The sequence below is a fragment of the Tachyglossus aculeatus genome, chromosome 6, assembly GCF_015852505.1.
Source record: "Tachyglossus aculeatus isolate mTacAcu1 chromosome 6, mTacAcu1.pri, whole genome shotgun sequence".
NCBI lineage: Eukaryota > Metazoa > Chordata > Mammalia > Monotremata > Tachyglossidae > Tachyglossus > Tachyglossus aculeatus.
Genome location: NC_052071.1, coordinates 59,621,548 through 59,641,973, shown reverse-complemented (window position 1 = coordinate 59,641,973; position 20,426 = coordinate 59,621,548). Strand labels below are relative to the sequence as shown.

Here is a 20,426-nt window from a genome sequence, read left to right as displayed (position 1 = left end):
AGCGCTTACTAGGTGCAGAGCACTGTTCTAAGCGCTGGGGAATTTACAAGGAGATCGGGTTGTCCCACGTGGGGCTCACAGTCTTCATCCCCATTTTACAGATGAGGGAACTGAGGCTCAGGGAAGTGAAGTGACTTGCCCAAAGTCACACAGCTGACAAGCGGTGGAGCCGGGATTTGAACCCATGACTTCTGACTCCAAAGCCCGGGCTCTTCCCGCTGAGCCACGCTGCTTCAGTAGAAGTGAAGTCACACAGAAGACAGTTGGAGGAGTCAGGATTTGAACCCTGGATTTTTTAGACTGTGAGCCCACTGTTGGGTAGGGACTGTCTCTATGTGTTGCCAATTTGTACTTCCCAAGCGCTTAGTACAGTGCTCTGCACATAGTAAGCGCTCAATAAATACGATTGATTGATTGATTGATTGATTTGAACCCACAACTCCTGACTTCCAAGCCCGTGCTCTTTCCACCGGGCCACACTGCTTCTCAAGATGAGGGGGTGGGGGAGAGGGGAGACAATCCAGTAGCCACTGGTGTTTACAGAGCACCTATTCAGTGAACCCCCTCTCAGGGTCATTCATTCATTCATTCATTGTCGCATTTATTGAGCGCTTACTGTGTGCAGAGCACTGTACTAAGCGCTTGGGAAGTGCAATCCACACTGGAGAGCTTCCAGGACTCTACCAGTCATGACTACAGGATGGAGAGTCAAGCCCCAGAGAAGCAGTGTGGCTCAGTGGAAAGAGCCCGGGCTTTGGAGTCAGAGGTCATGGGTTCGAATCCCGGCTCCGCCACATGTCTGCTGTGTGACCTTGGCCAAGTCACTTAACTTCTCTGAGCCTCAGTTACCTCATCTGTAAAATGGGGATTGACTGTGAGCCCCACGTGGGACAACCTGATCACGCTGTATCCCCCCAGCACTTAGAAAAGTGCTTTGCACATAGTAAGCGCTTAACAAATGCCATTATTATTATAATTATTATTATTATTATTACCCATTCCATTTCTAGCTTGGCCAGTGGCTAGTGAGTGGAAGGAAATCTGTTACAAGTCAAAACTTCCAGACTGTCTCCCCCTTCTAGACTGTGAGCCCGCTGTTGGGTAGGGACCGTCTCTATATGTTGCCAACTTGGACTTCCCAAGCGTTTAGTACGGTGCTCCGCACACAGTAAGCGCTCAATAAATACGATTGTATGAATGAATGAATGAAAACTCCCCTGTGCTGGGCGGCAGCGGCACAGAGAGAGTCGAGGGTGGAGACTCGTTTGCTATGTGGAAGGAGGCGATGGTAAACTACTTCTGATTTTTACCAAGAAAACTCTATGGATACGCTACCAGAACAAGCGCACATGGAAGTGGGGCGTTTTGGGAGAGATGTGTCTATGGCATTGCTATGGGTTGGACACGACTCGATAGCATAAGACAACATCATCATCAATCGTATTTATTGATGATTTTTTACCAAGATTACCATACCAAGATTACCGGCTCAAGGTAACCAAGATTACCTTGGTTACCAAGGTTACCATAGATTTTTACCAAGAAAACTCTATGGATACGCTATCAATCAATCAATCGTATTTATTGAGGGCTTACTATGTGCAGAGCACTGTACTAAGCGCTTGGGAAGTACAAATTGGCAACATAGAGAGACAGTCCCTACCCAACAGTGGGCTCACAGTCTAAGAGGGGGAGACAGAGAACAAAACCAAACATACTAACAAAATAAAATAAATAGAATAGATATGTACAAATAAAATAAATAGAGTAAAAAATATGTACAAACATATACACATATATACAGGTGCTGTGGGGAAGGGAAGGAGGTAAGATGGGGGGATGGAGAGGGGGACGAGGGGGAGAGAACAAGCGCAGATGGAAGTGGGGAGTTTTGGGAGAGATGTGTCTATGGCATTGCTATGGGTCGGACACGACTCGACAGCATAAGACAACAACAACCCGGTGTGGTCTCATCACTTCGGAGGCATAAACGGGAGGTAGAAGACACACTGAGAAGCTTGTCCTCCTGGGGATTCCCCTCTAACAGCTAAGCGGGTGCAACAGAAGGCGGCAGGGCCCTTTGACAGACTGGGGGAAAGGAACAGATGGTCTCCTGGAGATCAACATTCATTCAATCGTATTTATTGCACGCTTACACTGTGCAGAGCACTGTAGTGAGCACTTGGCAACATATAGGGACGGTCCCTACCCAACAATGGGCTCACGGTCTAGAAGGGGGAGACGGGCAACAAAACAAAACTTGGGGACGGGTGTCAAAACCGTCAGAACAAATAGAATTAAAGCTATATGCTTCAACAAAATAAATAGAATGGCAAATATGTACAAGTAAAATAACTAGAGTTGTAAATCAGTACAAATATATATACAAGTGCTGTGGGGAGGGGAAGGAGGTAGGGCGGGGGGATGGGGAAAAAAGGGGGCTCAGTCTGGGAAGGCCTCTTGGAGGGGGTGAGCTCTCAATAGGGCTTTGCAGGGAGGAAGAGAGCGAGCTTGGCGGATGTGTGGAGGGAGGGAATTCCAGGCCAGGGGAAGGACGTGGGCCCTGTAGCCTCTTCGCTGGTCTGGAGTCATCATCCTCATCATCATCAGTCGTATTTATTGAGCGCTTACTATGTGCAGAGCACTGTACTAAGCGCTTGGGAAGTACAAATTGGCAACATATAGAGACAGTCCCTACCCAACAGTGGGCTCACAGTCTAAAAGGGGTCGTGGGGAAGCGACTACAGCTTGGAACCAGAGACCGTGGAGCCGGTTCCCCATCCCGCAAGGTGCCAGCCTCTCCCCACCCCCGGTCCCATCCTTCCTCCTTTTTTTTTTTAATGACATTTAAGTGCTTATTACGTACCAGGCACTGTACTGAGTGCTGGAGTAATGCACAAGCTTATCAGGTTGGACACAGTCCCTGTCCTAACCTGATTATCTTATATGTACCCCAGATCTTCCCCCTCTCAGGGTCGCACCTAGAGGGTTTCCAGTCCTCTACCAGTCTCGACGATGGGAGGAAGAGTGGAGCAGAGGCCTGTCCATTCCATCCCTAGCTTGGCCAGTGACAGGTGATCTGCTACAATTCATTCATTCATTCAATCGTATTTATTGAGCGCTTACTGTGTGCAGAGCACTGTACCAAGCGCTTGGGAAGTCCAAGTTGGCAACATCTAGAGACGGTCCCTACCCAACAGCGGGCTCACAGTCTAGAAGGGGGAGACAGACAACAATACTAATAATAATGGCATTTGTTAAGCGCTTACTATGTGCAAAGCACTGTTCTAAGCGCTGGGGGGGATACAAGATGATCAGGTTGTCCCGCGTGGGGCTCACAGTCATCATCCCCATTTTCCAGATGAGGTAACTGAGGCTCTGAGAAGTTAAATGACTTGCCCAAGTTCACCCAGCAGACATGTGGTGGAGCCGGGATGCGAACCCATGGCCCCTGACTCCAAAGCCCGTGCTCTTTCCACCTAGCCACGCTGCTTCACAACAAAACACGTTAACAAAATAAAATAAATAGAAGAAATATGTACAAATAAAATAGAGTAATAAATCCGTACAAACATATATACATATATACAGTGCTGTGGGGAGGGGAAGGAGGCAAAGCGGGGGGGAGGGGGAGGGGGGGGGAAGGGGGAGAGGAAGGAGGGGGCTCAGTCTGGGAAGGCCTCCTGGAGGAGGGGGAAGGAGGAGTACAGTGCTCTGCACACAGTAAGCACTCAATAAATACGATTGAATGACCCCATGGCCCCTTCGTGGGACAGCAGGCAGACCCGAGGCTCAGGCCGGGAGTGCGCTTAGTACAGAGCTCTGCACACAGTAAGCGCTCAATAAATACGATTGAATGAATGAAGGCCTCCAGGAGGCCTTCCCAGACTGAGCCCCTTCCTTCCTCTCCCCCTCGTCCCCCTCTCCATCCCCCCATCTTACCTCCTTCCCTTCCCCACAGCACCTGTATATATGTATATATGTTTGTACATATTTATTACTCTATTTATTCATTTATTTATTTTACTTGTACATATCTATTCTATTTATTTTATTTTGTACGTTTGGGTTTTTTTCTCTGTCTCCCCCTTTTAGACTGTGAGCCCAATGTTGGGTAGGGACTGTCTCTATATGTTGCCAATTTGTACTTCCCAAGCGCTTAGTACACTGCTCTGCACGTAGTAAGCGCTCAATAAATATGATTGATTGATTGATTGATTGAATGAATGAATGTGAGACTGATGGCCAAAGGCGGTGGACTATCGCCACCTGCTGGGCGCGCGGGGAATGGCGTTGGAAGTGGAAAATCCGGCGACCAAAAGACCTCACCGGGAAAACTCAGAGGCATCAACCCAGCCTTTATTAATAATCAAGCAATCAATCAATCAATCAATAGTATTTATTGAGCGCTTACTGTGTGCAGAGCACTGTACTAAGCGCTTGGGAAGTCCAAGTTGGCAACCTCTAGAGACGGTCGCTACCCAACAGTGGGCTCAGTCTAGAAGGGGGAGACAGAGAACAGAACCAAACGTATTAACAAAATAAAATAAATAGAATAGATATGTACAAGTAAAATAAATAGAGTAATAAATATGTACAAACATATATACGTATATACAGGTGCTGTGGGGAAGGGAAGGTGATAATAATAATAATAATAATAACAATAATAATGATAATGATGGTTCAGAGAAGCAGCGTGGCTCAATGGAAAGAGCACGGGCTTAGGAGTCGGAGGTCATGGGTTCTAGACTGTGAGCCCGCTGTTGGGTAGGGACTGTCTCTATATGTTGCCAACTTGGACTTCCCAAGCGCTTAGTACAGTGCTCTGCACACAGTAAGCACTCGATAAATACGACTGAATGAATGAATGAATCCCGGCCCCGCCAATTGTCAGCTGTGTGACTTTGGGCAAGTCACTTCACTGCTCTGGGCCTCAGTAACCTCATCTGTAAACTGGGGATGAAGACTGGGAGTCCCCCGTGGGACAACCTGATCACCTTGTAACCTCCCTAGCGCTTAGAACAGTGCTTTGCTCATAGTAAGCACTTAATAAATGCTGTTATTATTATTATTGTTATTATTATTATTATTATTATTATCTGGGCCACAGTTCCCTCATCTGTAAACTGGGGATGAAGACTGGGAGTCCCCCGTGGGACAACCTGATCACCTTGTAACCTCCCTAGCGCTTAGAACAGTGCTTTGCTCATAGTAAGTGCTTAATAAATGCTATTATTATTATTATTATCTGGGCCACAGTTCCCTCATCTGTAAAATGGGGATTAAGACTGTGAGCCCCACGTGGGACAACCTGATCACCTTGTAACCTCCCCAGCACTTAGAACAGTGCTTTGTACTGAGTAAGCCCTTAATAAATGCCATCTTTATTAGAGAAGCAGCAGGGCTCAGTGGAAAGAGCCCGGGCTTTGGAGTCAGAGGTCATGGGTTCAAACCCCAGCTCCGCCAATTGTCAGCTGTGTGACTTTGGGCAAGTCACTTTACTTCTCTGGGCCTCAGTTCCCTCATCTGTAAAATGGGGATGAAGACTGTGAGCCCCCCGTGGGACAACCTGGTCACCTGGTAACCTCCCCAGCACTTAGAACAGTGCTTTGCACAGAGTAAGCCCTTAATAAACGCCATCGTTATTAGAGAAGCATCATGGCTCAGTGGAAAGAGCCCAGGCTTTGGAGTCAGAGGTAATGGGTTCAAACCCCAGCTCTGCCAATTGTCAGCTGTGTGACTTTGGGCAAGTCACTTCACTTCTCTGAGCCTCAGTGACCTCATCAGTAAAATGGGGATGAAGACTGTGAGCCCCCCGTGGGACAATCTGATCACTTTGCATCCTCCCCAGTGCTTAGAATAGTACTTTGCACACAGTAAGCGCTTAACAAATACCATTATTATTATTATTTAAGCGGTTACTGTGCACCAGGCGGTCTTTAATAATAATAACAAGCGCTTAGTACAGTGCTCTGCATTCAGTAAGCGCTCAATAAATACGATTGAATGAATGAATGAATAATGATGATGCTGGTGGCTCAGTGGAAAGAGCCCGGGCTTGGGAATCAGAGGTCATGGGTTCTAATCCCAGCTCCGCCACTTGTCAGCTGTGTGACTTTAGGCAAGTCACTTCGCTTCTCTGGGCCTCAGTGACCTCATCTGTAAAATGGGGATTAAGACTGTGAGCCCCATGTGGGACAACCTGGTCACCTGGTAGCCCCCCAGCTCTTAGAATAGTACTTGTCACATAGTAAGCACTTAACAAATGCCATTATTATTATTATTTGTTAAGTGCTTACTGTATGCCAGGCACTGTACTAAGCGCTAGGGTGGATACAAGCAAATCAATCAATCAATCGTATTTATTGAGCGCTTACTATGTGCAGAGCACTGTACTAAGCGCTTGGGAAGTACAAATTGGCAACATATAGAGACAGCCCCTACCCAACACAGTCCCTGTCCCACGTGGGGCTCCCAGTCTCAATCCTCATTTTACAGATGAGGTAAATGAGGCCCAGAGGAGTGAAGTGACTTGCCCGGGGTCACAGAGCCGGCACGTGGCGGAGCCGGGATTAGAACCCATGACCTTCTGACTCGCAGGTTCTTGCTGTATCCGTTAGGCCAGGCCGCTTCTCATCCCTCCGTCACGGAAGCCTGCTGGCTTCTCTTCACCAATCAATCAATCAATCGCATTTATTGAGCACTTACTATGTGCAGAGCACTGTACTAAGCACTTGGGAAGTACAAATTGGCAACATATAGAGACAGTCCCTACCCAACAGTGGGCTCACAGTCTAAAAGGGGGAGACAGAGAACAAAACCAAACATACTAACAAAATAAAATAAATAGAATAGATATGTACAAATAAAATAAATAAATAGAGTAAAAAATATGTACAAACATATATACATATATACAGGTGCTGTGGGGAAGGGAAGGAGGTAAGATGGGGGGGATGGAGAGGGGGACGAGGGGGAGAGGAATCAATCGATCAATCAATCAATCGTATTTATTGAGCGCTTACTATGTGCAGAGCACTGTACTAAGCGCTTGGGAAGTACAAATTGGCAACACATAGAGACAGTCCCTACCCAACAGTGGGCTCACAGTCTAAAAGGGGGAGACAGAGAACAGAACCAAACATACCAACAAAATAAAATAAATAGGAAAGAAATGTACAAGTAAAATAAATAAATAAATAAATAAATAGAGTAATAAATATGTACAACCATATATACGTATATACAGGTGCTGTGGGGAAGGGAAGGAGGTAAGATGGGGGGGATGGAGAGGGGGACGAGGGGGAGAGGAAGGAAGGGGCTCAGTCTGGGAAGGCCTCCTGGAGGAGGTGAGCTCTCAGCAGGGCCTTGAAGGGAGGAAGAGAGCGAGCTTGGCGGAGGGGCAGAGGGAGGGCATTCCAGGCCCGGGGGATGATGTGGGCCGGGGGTCGACGGCGGGACAGGCGAGAACGAGGCCTAACGGTGAGGAGATCAGCGGCGGAGGAGCGGAGGGTGCGGGCTGGGCTGGAGAAGGGGAGAAGGGAGGTGAGGTAGGAGGGGGCCAGGGGATGGACAGCCTGGAAGCCCAGGGTGAGGAGTTTCTGCCTGATGTGCAGATTGATTGGTAGCCACTGGAGATTTTTGAGGATTTTCACCACTTTTCTCTTGTTTGTAACCAGCTTGAGCGATCAATTTTCCAAGGGAGAATTCCCCTTACCTTCCAGTTCAGAGTCTTTATCCTCCATCAGCTTGTCAAAACACTGCAGCGCTTCCTCCCGGAAGCGGCATTCCCATCCCGCTCGATGCCCAGAGTCCCTCGGGTTGCTTCCGCTGTGCTCAGCTGATGAAGCAAGATCAAATCAGGTTGGGGGAGCCCCAAATCAGGTTGTTTACGCCAAGATAAGGAAAATTTCTCTTACTGGATTTTCTGGACCCTTTCAGCCGCCGGCCGTCCACGTTGGGAACGCACTCGGCGCATCCAGCAGGCGCTGAGGAATCCTGTGGGTTTTTGTTCCGGTCAACCGGCTGGGGGATCTTCGTGTTGCTTCACCCCTCATCAATCGTATTTATCGAGCACTTACTATGTGCAGAACACTGGACTAAGCGCTTGGGAAGTACAAATTGGCAACATCTAGGGACGGTCCCTACCCAACGGTGGGCTCACAGCCTAAAAGGGGGAGACCGAGAACAGAACCAAACATACTAACAAAATAAAATAAATAGAATAGATATGTACAAGTAAAATAGAGTAATAAATATGTACAAACATACATACATATATACAGGTGCTGTGGGGAAGGGAAGGAGGTAAGATGGGGGGATGGAGGGTGGGGGGAGAGGAAGGAAGGGGCTCAGTCCTCTGGTCCAGTCTTCTCATCTGTGAAATGGGGAGAAGATCCACGCTCTCCCTCCCTCCGCCTAGACCCGGCGTACGGAAGGGCCTGTGGGGAGCTAGTGGGGCACGGTTCCCCTAGCAGAGGGACCACGTTTGGCCCTCGGGGACTTGAGCCCCCCACATTTGCCCTCACGTCCCCCCGTACCAGGCAGGGCAAGGAACAACGGAAAACCGGATTGGGAGTGGAAACCCCGGCGCGGTGGCAGCCGTCGCTGCTGGTGGTGTTCACAAAGCGGCGGCACGTAGACGTGGCTCGGGACAGGCCGGGGCCCGCGATCCAGCAGCCGTGGGCGAGTGGATGCCTTGGCGCTTCTCACGGAGGGAAAGGAGGGAAGATGGGGACAGAGTGGGAAAGAAAAGAAGGGGAGGTGGGGCCCGAAAACCAATTAGCTCCTCAAAACATGAGCAAAATGAGCCAGAAATCCCAACATTTCCTCTCTCGGGGTCCCCGCTACGCTCGCCGCCCCGCACCCTGGTGATTGACAGCCCGGCTGGAGCCCCGGCCCAGCTGAGGCAGCGAGGCGTTGGAGAAAATTAATCACTTTTTGGCACTTATTGGTTCCTCGTTCCTGTTTAAAATTCGTTTTAGAATTCATTAAACCACCTTAGAAATGTAATTCTTCTTCCTCCCGCTCCCCCGGGGCCTCCGCTGTGTGTTTGTCTAAGAAAATTAAGCCCCGAACTAAACGCTGAAGAAGGGAGAAACGCTCAATGAGCCCCGGGCATTAGCGGTGTTCATTTGCATTAATTAATTTGAAGGGGAATTAATCGGGTTGCGAGGCAGTTCTGAGCCATCCCCCCGGAAGCGGGCCCAGAGCCCCCCGGGGTTAGGCGAGAGGACCCCGCCGCCCCCCAACCGGCTCTACCGGTGGATCGGGCCCATCGGGCCAGCATGTCTGCTGTGTGACCTTGGGCAAGTCACTTAATAATAACAATAATAATAATAATGGCATTTATTAAGCGCTTACTATGTACAATGCACTGTTCTAAGTGCTGGGGAGGCTACAAGGTGATCAGGTTGTCCCACGGGGGGCTCACAGTCTTCATCCCCGTTTGACAGATGAGGGAACTGAGGCCCAGAGAAGCGAAGTGACTTGCCCAAAGTCACCCAGCTGACAATTGGCGGAGCCGGGATTTGAACCCATGACCTCTGACTCCAAAGCCCGGGCTCTTTCCACCGAGCCACGCCGCTTCTCAACCCTTCTCAACCCTTAACTTCTCTGAGCCTCAGTTACCTCCTCTGTAAAATGGGGATTGATTGTGAGCCCCACGGGGGACAGCTTGATCACCTTGTATCCTCCCCAGCGCTTAGAACAGGGCTTTGCACGTAGTAAGCACTTAACAAATGCCAGCATTATTTATTATTTTATTTATTATTCATTTATTTATTTATTATTTATTAAATTATAATAAATAATTTATTTATTATTTATTTTCTGAGCCCCGCACTTGCAGTGTCGATTGGGTGCCCACCATGGAGCCAAACACCAACCGGGGGCATTTTGCGGGCACGGCCTTTGAGGGCAGGGTCTGAATTGGGCCCCCCAGGTGAGCAAACCGTGCTTAGAGTTCACATTTGGACTCCAGCTAGATTGCTACTGCCCACGCGATTTCTGGTGCCTCTTCAGCTCGTGGAATCGGACAACAATCCCCCACTCTGCAGCTTGTAACATCTCCTGCTCTCCCCGACAAATAACAATAATACTAATTCTGGTATTTGTTAAGCACTATGTGCCAAGCACTGCTCTAAGCTCTGGGAGCTACAAGGTCATCAGGTTGTCCCACGTGGGGCTCCCAGTCTTCATCCCCATTTTACAGATGAGGGAACTGAGGCCCAGAGAAGCAAAGTGACTTGCCCAAAGTCACACAGCTGACAATTGGTGGGGCAGGGATTCGAACCCAGGACCTCTGACTCCAAAGCCCGGGCTCTTTCCACTGAGCCGCGATCAGAGAAGTGAAGTAACTGGCCCAAAGTCACACAGCTGACAATTGGTGGAGCAGGGATTCGAACCCAGGACCTCTGACTCCAAAGCCCGGGCTCTTTCCACCGAGCCGCGATCAGAGAAGTGAAGTGACTTGACCAAAGTCACACAGCTGACAATTGGTGGAGCAGAGAGATTCGAACCCAGGACCTCTGACTCCAAAGCCCGGTCTCTTTCCCCTGAGCCACGATCAGAGAAGTGAAGTGACTTGCCCAAAGTCACACAGCTGACAATTGGTGGAGCAGGGATTCGAACCCAGGACCTCTGACTCCAAAGCCCGGGCTCTTTCCACCGAGCCGCGATCAGAGAAGTGAAGTGACTGGCCCAAAGTCACACAGCAGACAATTGGTGGAGCAGGGATTTGAACCCAGGACCTCTGACTCCAAAGCCCGGGCTCTTTCCACCGAGCCGTGATCAGAGAAGTGAAGTGACTTGACCAAAGTCACACAGCTGACAATTGGTGGAGCAGGGACTTGAACCCAGGACCTCTGACTCCAAAGCCCGGGCTCTTTCCACTGAGCCACGATGATGTTATTTGTTAAGCGCTTACTGTGTGCCAGGCATTGATTCAATCGTATTTATTGAGTGCTTACTGTGAGCAGTGCATTGTACTAAGCGCTTGGAAAGTACAATTCAGCAACAAATAGAGCGGTAGGGTAGACACAAGCCAATCAAGTTGGACACGTCTCTGTATGTTGCCAACTTGTCCTTCCCAAGCGCTTAGTACAGTGCTCTGCACACAGTAAGCGCTCAATAAATACGATTGAATGAACGAATGACACAGTCCATGTCCCACAAGAGCAGCGTGGCTCAGTAGAATGAGCACGGGCTTTGGACCTGTATAGATGGATATACGTTTGTACATATTTATTACTCTATTTATTTATTTATTTTACTTGTACATATCTATCCTATTTATTTTATTTCGTTAGTATGTTTGGTTTTGTTCTCTGTCTCCCCCTTTTAGCCTGTGAGCCCACTGTTGGGTAGGGACTGTCTCTAGATGTTGCCAATTTGTACTTCCCAAGCGCTTAGTACAGTGCTCTGCACACAGTAAGCGCTCAATAAATACGATTGATGATGATGATGGTCACGGGTTCAAATCCCGGCTCCGCCGATTGTCAGCTGTGTGACTCCGGGCAAGTCACTTCTCTGTGCCTCAGTTACCTCATCAAGGCCCTGCTGAGAGCTCACCTCCTCCAGGAGGCCTTCCCAGATTGAGCCCCTTCTTTCCTCTCCCCCTCGTCCCCCTCTCCATCCCCCCCGCCTTACCGCCTTCCCCTCCCCACAGCACCTGTATATATGTATATATGGTTGTACATATTTATTACTCTGTTTATTTATTTATTTATTTATTTTACTTGTACATTTCTATCCTACTTATTTTATTTTGTTGGTATGTTTGGTTCTGTTCTCTGTCTCCCCCTTTTAGACTGTGAGCCCACTATCGGGTAGGGACTGTCTCTATGTGATGCCAATTTGTACTTCCCAAGCGCTTAGTACAGTGCTCTGCACATAGTAAGCGCTCAATAAATACGATTGATTGATTGATTGATTGTAAAATGTGGATGAAGACTGAGAGCCCCCCGTGGGACAACCTGATCACCTCGCAACCTCCCCAGTGCTTAGAACAGTGCTTTGCACGTAGTAAGCGCTTAATCAATGCCGTCATTAATTAATTAACGAATCCCGTGCCTATCCGAGGCCCGGCCAAGGGGGTCACGGTGCCCACCCTCGCGACACCGTGCTCCCGTGCGACCGGCTCCGAAGAGCGGGTCGCCGCTGCCGGGCTTGTCGAGGCCTCAGAAAACTCTCCGCCCGCAAAAACCACAGAGTTTGGTCCTTCGTAAAGTATTATAAATTCGCAGCCTTTTTATTCTAGTACCCGCAGAATGCCAGTTATCAACATGGTTATCTTCATCGCGGTCGCTCACAAGAGTCTCAACAAGAACAAAAAATAAATACAATTTCTGTGTTGTCTTTGGCATGTCATAATTCGCAGGGAAAGCAACCGTAGCAGCACTGGGCGAGGAGAACGCACAACCGGATTCAGCCTTACGAGGAGGAGGATGTCATACAATGCAAACTTTAATGTCAATATATACAGAGCTTCAAAGGAAACAACCCACCCCTCCAAAAAAAATTTTTTTTTAAAGAAATAAATAGAAGGGGATACAAAATCCACAATCTGTTTAGAGCGGGGAATGAGCGGTTCGGTATCGGATCGCTGGGGACGCCGCGTCGGTCGGTATCGCCGCCGTTAAGAAGGACTTCGGGCAGGACGTCCATTATCATCATCAATCGGATTTATTGAGCGCTTACTGCGTGCAGGGCACTGTACTAAGCGCTTGGGAAGTCCAAGTTGGCAACATATAGAGGCGGTCCCTACCCAACAGTGGGCTCCCAGTCTAAAATCCTGCACAGAGGTCTCACTAACGCCCTTTCCCGTTTGGGAAATTGCAGCCACGGTCACCAGTCGGAGGATCAGTGCAAGAACGCCAAAGTGCGGGGAATGCTGTCCAGGCCCCCCCATACACGTACACAATCTACACACAAACACACTTGTGTGTGTCTGCCCACAAAGCCTGCGATTCCTCATTAAAAAACCAGACAAAAAACAGAAAAAAAAAAAAGGAAAAACATCACAAAGCCCAAAAATCCTGCACAGAGGTCTCACTAACGCCCTTTCCCGTTTGGGAAATTGCAGCCACGGTCACCAGAAGGAGGATCAGTGCAAGAACGCCAAAGTGCGGGGAATGCTGTCCAGGCCCGCCCTACACGTACACAGTCTACACACAAACACACTTGTGTGTGTCTGCCCACAAAGCCTGCGATTCCTCATTAAAAAACCAGACAAAAAACAGAATAAAAAAAAAGGAAAAACATCACAAAGCCCAACCTCCTCCCCAAGACTGGACTATGGAATCGAAGCTCGGGATGGAGTCCTCATCGCTCAGGTGGGACGGCATCCAGACGTTCAGCCGAGAGTTTCTAGACCGCGAGCCCGCTGTTGGGTAGGGACCATCTCTAGATGTTGCCAATTTGGACTTCCCAAGCGCTTACTACAGTGCTCTGCACACAGTAAGCGCTCAATAAATACGATTGATTGATTGAGTTTCAAGAGAAGCAGCGCGGCTCAGTGGAGAAGAGCCCGGGCTTTGGAGTCAGAGGTCACGGGTTCAAACCCCGGCTCCGCCAATTGTCAGCTGGGTGACTTCGGGCAAGTCACTTCACTTCTCTGGGCCTCAGTTGCCTCATCTGTAAAATGGGGATTGAAACTGTGAGCCCCACATGGGACAACCTGATCACCTTGTAACCTCCCCAGCGCTTAGAACAGTGCTTTGCACAAAGTAAGCGCTTAATAAGAGCCCACTGTTGGGTAGGGACTGTCTCTATATGTTGCCAATTTGTACTTCCCAAGCGCTTAGTACAGTGCTCTGCACATAGTAAGCGCTCAATAAATACGATTGACGATGATGACGACGCGACAAGAACGACTCGAAAAACGGTGGCTTCTGGTCGGGTGGTTCTCCTTAGGCGGAAGCACGAAACAGTGCCGAGGGGGACCCCCCCCCCCCCGGGACCCTCCGCGTGCCACGGCCTTGGACTCCAGAGCGGGAGTGACCCCGACGCCCTCGGCGTGTTGATCCCCAGCGGGAAAAGCGAATCCCGGCTCCGCAGAGGGTCCAGGAGTTGCAGAATGGAAGGAAGCAGGGAGCGGGGAGGCGTTTGAGGCCATGGACTTGTTTCCAGGAACTAGAAAGCGGGACCCGAAGGACGCCAGTCATCTGTGCATGGCACAATTCCCACCCCTTTCCTTGGTGCCCGCTGGCTGGTCTCGCCGACACAGAGACACGCACACCTCGGGGCGGAGCACAGCCAACTTTCTGCCCTCCTCCTCCTCGTCACTGCTGCTTCCCTCCGGGCGGTCGCTTAGCAGAACCGAGGCCTGGTCCCTCCGGAGGCCCTGGCGATGGGGAAGACCCTTTCGGCCGCGGACAACCGGCAGGGTCCCACCCCGCCTCGCCATCCCCATCTTCAAATTCCACGCAGCGCTGGGACCTCAACAGGGAGAGAAGCTGGGTGGTCTTAGGCGAGGCGGCCCCTCCTCTGGAGTCCCAGACGCTTGGCGAATGGGTCGGAGCGCGGCACCCTCCCCGACAATCCTGTCGGTCTTCAACTGAGCCCGCTTTCGAAGATGCCGAGCCACTGTGCGATCAACTCTCTGCAAGGCTTGGGGACAACCGATGCCACCAGGGCGATGGCTGCTCTTAATCTTGAGCGACGTCACATCCCAGAGCCCAGATTGAGGAGGAAGAGCACCAGGTTTCAGTCGGGAGGTTGGAGTCCCGACACCACCACCGATTTTCTGTGTCGCCCGACTGACGTGCGACCTTCTCTGGGGCCTCATTTCTCTCCCTGCACAGAGGGGAAACCCATTTGTGTCAGGGATATCGTGCATGTGTGTTTGTGTATCCCTGTGTGTGCGTGCGTGGAGTGGGGTGGCGGGGGATGCGTGGACAAAAAACGTGAAAACTTCTTGAGCACATTGGAAGGGCAGAATTTTTCATTTTCTCATAGGATACGATCGAGGGAAATGATTTACAATTTTGGTACCAATCACAGTAACTATTTCCAAGTCCGTACACTCAATGCTGAAGCATTCTTGGAGCTAATAAAAGCAGGCTGAAAACCTATCTAGTCTTTCCAAGGTGACTGGGACAGTCGTCTTTTTCATAAAACAGCCAGCTAACTTCCCCTAATTCGATAAGCAGGGAAACGCGCATCGCTTGGCAGCTCTCGCCTGACTCTCGGTAAACACAAAACCCAACCGACAAAACGCCCATGAAAATCGCCTCCGCTCCGAAAGCGGACCCCGCGATTTGCGTTATCGAGCTGTCTAATGTTTTTTTTCCTGAGTTTATTCACGCTAAGATGTGCTTTAGGACTAACGCTTGTTGGTCTGAGCAGAAATGGTGGCGTTTCCTAGTGGCGAGGACCCCGGTTTTCGTGCCCGGCCCGGCCACCCTCTGAATTCCGGCTGAAGCCGGGGCGAGGGGCCGGTCGGGGCAGCCTGGCTATCACTGCCCACCCTCACGGTGGTAGTCGCTGGCCTAGGCTACCCTGGAATCGTCGGCGGGAGGCAGGGTGGGCGCATCCCTGCCCCTCCACAATAGACTTCCCCTTTCCAAGCCAGACGGCCTCCCCCCCCCCGCTCGCCTTCCACGGTCCAGTCTCCGTGAGGCTCTAGCCCCTACCTTTCCCCAGGGCAACCTAAACGGAACCCCCCATTTACCAACACCCGCTTTCTGTTTTTTTTTAAATAGGTAGCAACAAAACCAAAAACTTGGAAACCGCCTCTGGGCAATTCCCCTTTCCCTGTGCCCACTTTATTTTGCTCCGGGTGAGCGGTACAGAGAGGGGCAGGCCGGAGAAAAGAGCTTTCTCTAGGGCTTCGCCTCTCCCGGATCACCGCCAGCGGAAAAGTTATCCGCCGATCCAGGCGGGCGAGGCGAGGGGACGGCGCCCGTCCTACCCGCCCTGGGCAGACACTGCTGGCCACAAAGTCAGGGGACGGCGGGGGAGAGCCCCGAGGTGGGACCCCGGAGCTCCTAGAGTGCTGGGAATGGTAGGGGAGGAGAGGGGGAGAGACAGAGAGACAGAGACAGCCGTACACGTTTTCCTTTCTAATTAAATACCAAACCTATAAGTCTCCCGGCCTAAGTCGCACAGTACATCAGTGCTTCAAAATAAGTTTCCTGTTCCCGGCGTGAACCAAAATACACAGCAACAGAACCCCAAGTGCTCGCAAGCAGCTCACAAGTATTCACAAAGCCCGAGCCGCCCCCCACCCCTGCCTGCTTCACACTGGCGAGTTCCTTCAGGCCCGCCGGGGGTGACGGGCGCCCGCCGCGCTGCCGTCTCTGCCCGGGGCCTCGGGGCCACGAGGTTCGGCCGGAAGCGGTTCCAAATCCGTAACCGGAGGCCGTGGGCCGATTCGGCCGGCTTGGTTTGCGACGCGCTCCGTCGGAGGGGTGGCTCGTGAAGAGAACTTCTTCCTAAGTGAAAGGCGACTCTGCTTCCCTGACTTAGCATTAGGCCGCGGGACGGGGGTGGAGTCAGGGGGAGAATTGATCCCATGGGCCCACTGGGAGGTGTTGGGAGGACTCATTGAGGAGGTCAGTGCTCACACTCGCAGGGGACCCGGGCCACGGGACCCCCGGTTTAAAACCCAAGTTCTCAAGTGGACTTAAGACGCCCCTCCGGCCCCGAGGCCTCACTGCCCTTCTCCCCGGGCGAGAGTTACCACCGCCACGGAGCTCCCGCTCGCTCCTGCTGCCCTACCTTCCCCGGCGCGGCCACCGAAGGGGAGATGACAGGATCCACCGGATGGGCCCGGGCCCTCTCCCCGACCCGCAGACGGACAGTGCCGGAGCCTCCGATCTCCGGTGGGACCGGAACGCCGGTTCCCCGCGGCCTCCAGCCGCACGTCCTCTCCGGGCCCGTACACGGAAGCGCCTCTCTGTCGGGATGACGAAGCCTAACGGTCAACCGAAATAAAACGCACACGTGGGCAGCGCCTGCAAACGACACGGTGGGAGTCCCGAGGGCCGGGGTCTTTTTCTTTTTCGTCTTTTCTAAAAAAAGGGACTTGTACAGAGTCTTCAAGTAGTGCAGCGGGAAGCTCCGTCGGTCGCAGGCGGGGCCGGCGGCCGTCCCGAGTTCTGTCGCGGCCCTGCCGGAGCGCTCGCCTACAAGTCCGTGGACGTCAGCTTCTTCATGCTCCGCCGCTGAGCTAAACTGGAAGCGGCCACGGGCTCCAAGACCGGCTGGAACGTCTTGTGATTCAGGGCCGAGTAGGTGGCCGCCATGGCGCCCTGGGAACGGGGGAGACGTAGCACGGTGTCAGCGGCCGGCAGCCGAGGCGGGCCCCCTCCCGGACCCCTGCTTCCCCCCGTGGGGGGAAAAGCGGCATTTTAACGGGACATTTCTACTGTAGACGGGAGGCCGCGAAGCCTGCTGGAATGAACATGGAAACGGCAGGCCGGAGACCCGGGTTCAGGCCTGACCCCAGCACCGGCCGGCTGGGTGCCTTGAGGAGAGTCACTGAGCCTCTCTGGGCCTTGGTGTCCTCCTCTGTAAAACGAGGAGATAAGATCCCTGCCCTCCCTCCATCCTACACTGGGACCCCCCCCCCGAGCCCCTTCCTTCCTCTCCCCCTCGTCCCCCTCTCCATCCCCCCATCTTACCTCCTTCCCTTCCCCACAGCACCTGTATATATGTATATATGGTTGTACATATTTATTACTCTATTTATTTATTTATTTTACTTGTACATTTCTATCCTATTTATTTTATTTTGTTGGTATGTTTGGTTCTGTTCTCTGTCTCCCCCTTTTAGACTGTGAGCCCACTGTTGGGTAGGGACTGTCTCTATGTGTTGCCAATTTGTACTTCCCAAGCGCTTAGTACAGTGCTCTGCACATAGTAAGCGCTCAATAAATACGATTGATTGATTGATTGATTGATTGACCCACCCCGGGGGGGAGAGGCAGGGGTCATGCCCCATCAGAGCTTAGAACAGTGCTGGCACTTAGAACAGTGCTTTGCATATAGTAAGCGCTTAATAATAATAATAATAATAATGGCATTTATTAAGCGCTTACTATGTGCAGAGCACTGTTCTAAGCGCTGGGGAGTTTACAGAGTGATCAGGTTGTCCCACGGGGGGCTCACAGTCTTCATTCCCATTTTACAGATGAGGGAACTGAGGCCCAGAGAAGTGAAGTGACTTGCCCAAAGTCACACAGCTGACAGTTGGCGGAGCCGGGATTTGAACCCATGACCTCTGACTCCAAAGCCCAGGCTCTTTTCCACTGAGCCACGCTGCTTCTCACTTAACAAATGCCATCATTATCTGATTATCTTGTGTGGGTCCTACCACTTAGTAAAGAGCAAGTGCTCAATGAATCACATGATGAATAATTAATGGGGGAAACTGTTCTCTAGTAAGCACAAATCGACTGGGAATACTACTAATAATAATAACTGTGGTACTTGTTAAGGGCTATGTGTCAAGCACTATACTAAGAGTGGCACAACATCATCATCAATCGTATTTATTGAGCGCTTACTGTGTGCAGAGCACTGTACTAAGTGCTTGGGAAGTACAAGTTGGCAACATATAGAGACAGTCCCTACCCAACAGTGGGCCCACAGTCTAAAAGGGGGAGACAGAGAATGATGATGATGATGAAAGAGCCTGGGCTTTGGAGTCAGAGGTCATGGGTTCAAATCCCAGCTCCGCCAATTGTCAGCTGTGTGACCTTGTGCAAGTCACTTAAACTTCTCTGAGCCTCAGTTACATCATCTGTAAAATGGGGATCAAGACTGTGAGCCCACGTGGGACAACGTGATCACCTTGTATCCCCCCGAGCGCTCAGAACAGTGCCTTGCACATAGTAAGCGCTTAACAAATGCCATCATTACTATTATTACTAAGTACAGGGGCAGATACAAGTTAATTAGGTCCCACATGGTGCTGACTGTCTAAGTAGGAGGGAGAGCAGGTATTGAATCACCATGCAGATGAGGGAACTGAGGCACGGAGAAGGGAAGGGACTTGCCCAAAGTCCCCCAGCAGACAAATGGTGGGGCTGGGATTCGAACCCAGGTCCTCTGAGTCCCGGGCCCGGGCTCTTTCTACTAGGCCTAGCACCCAGGATGGCTCCCCGCTGCTGGGACCCGCCCCGGGGTCTGCGGCCCGGCGGTCGAGGTGGTCCCGAGGGCCGGCCGGGAGCGAGTTACCTTGACTAGATGGGGCGCGTCTTGCCTGTTGAGCTGATAGTGAGGCAGCTGGTCCCTGCAGGCGATCCACGAGTGTTTCAGGACTTGCTCGGCGGTGAATCGCTGCTGAGGGTCCACGTGGAGCATGTGGGACAGCAGGTCCTGCGTTGGAAGGGGGAGAGAAAACAAGCAGGCCCAAGTCAAGCCGAATACGCAACTCCACGCCCGTGACCGCGGCAGAAAAAAAAAATCACCGCTCCAAACATCAACGCGACATGCCAAACAAAATAGAGCCCACTCTGCCCAAGTCGCAATGCTTGCCTTTTGTATTCTATCTGAGAAAAAGCAGGCTGATGGCGTCAAATGGACGCTGGGCCACGCCGGTAGTTTAAACGGGCAGAGATATGTAATTTTATTTATCCTAGAAGACGGAGGGGGTCGGTCCAACCTTCCTAATCTCTCTCTCCCACGGGGCACGGACTGGACCGCTCCCCCAGCAGTACACAGCACTACCGGCCAAAAAAACAAAGGGATTCCGCAGGCTCCCCATTACGACATCCAGTAGCAGAGCGTGGTCTGGCTTTCACCATCCGCTCTGGCGGATGACATGTCTCCTCCATCGTGTCCTCGCCCCTTTCCCTCTTCCTCCCGTGTCCATAAACAACGCACGTATCTGTCATCACCGCTAGACTGTAAGCTCCCCCAGGGCCGGGACCTCGGCTCCTCCTGTTCTTTGCCTGTCCCAACTGCCAGGGCTCAATCCCAATGGCGGTCGCCCAACAGGCTTCTCTCTAGTAAACGGCTGCCAGAACGGAATTGGATTTCTGTCAATCCCGTTGATCCCCCCCGAGAAGCAGCCGGGTAAGACGGAGCCCCACGGTAGAAACGGCAGCTCGTATAAAAGCGTATCGTTAGGGTGAGAAGCGGAAAGGGACAGAGGCCCAGAGGGAAGAGCAGACCGGACCATTCCAACAAGGATCCGGGACCCGGCCCGGAGCAAAGCCAAAGGTGGCAGCCAACTGGGAGGACCAGAGGTTCACCGGAGCCCCAGACAACCCCTCCCTCAAAAAGGTCCCGGGGTATCGGCTCTGTGACGTCCCCCGGGGGGTTGGGGGCTGTGCTGAGGGGCCTGGCCCCTCTGCCCCCTCCAGTCAGGCCCCTGATTTGGGAGATGGGGGTTAGTGGGGAGAGGGAACTGACCACCCCTTGCGTCGCTCAAGGGTCCTGGTGGCAGGGCGGTGGCTTTGGATTGGTGAACG

General features: G+C 51.6%; 1 protein-coding gene across 2 annotated transcripts in view; it reads right to left on the bottom strand.

Annotated features, from left to right (window-relative positions):
• Positions 1-17,033: 17,033 nt before the first annotated feature.
• RPS6KA6 (ribosomal protein S6 kinase A6) overlaps positions 17,034-20,426 on the bottom strand; it is an 84,556-nt gene continuing 81,163 nt past the window's right edge. For both annotated transcript variants that reach the window (XM_038747982.1, XM_038747983.1), the window contains 2 exons: positions 19,189-19,329; positions 17,034-17,258 (listed from right to left, as the gene is read on the bottom strand). In XM_038747982.1, the coding sequence (XP_038603910.1) occupies positions 17,133-17,258; positions 19,189-19,329 (267 nt within the window). In that variant the 3' untranslated portion in view covers positions 17,034-17,132. The remainder of the gene's footprint in view (positions 17,259-19,188; positions 19,330-20,426) is intronic.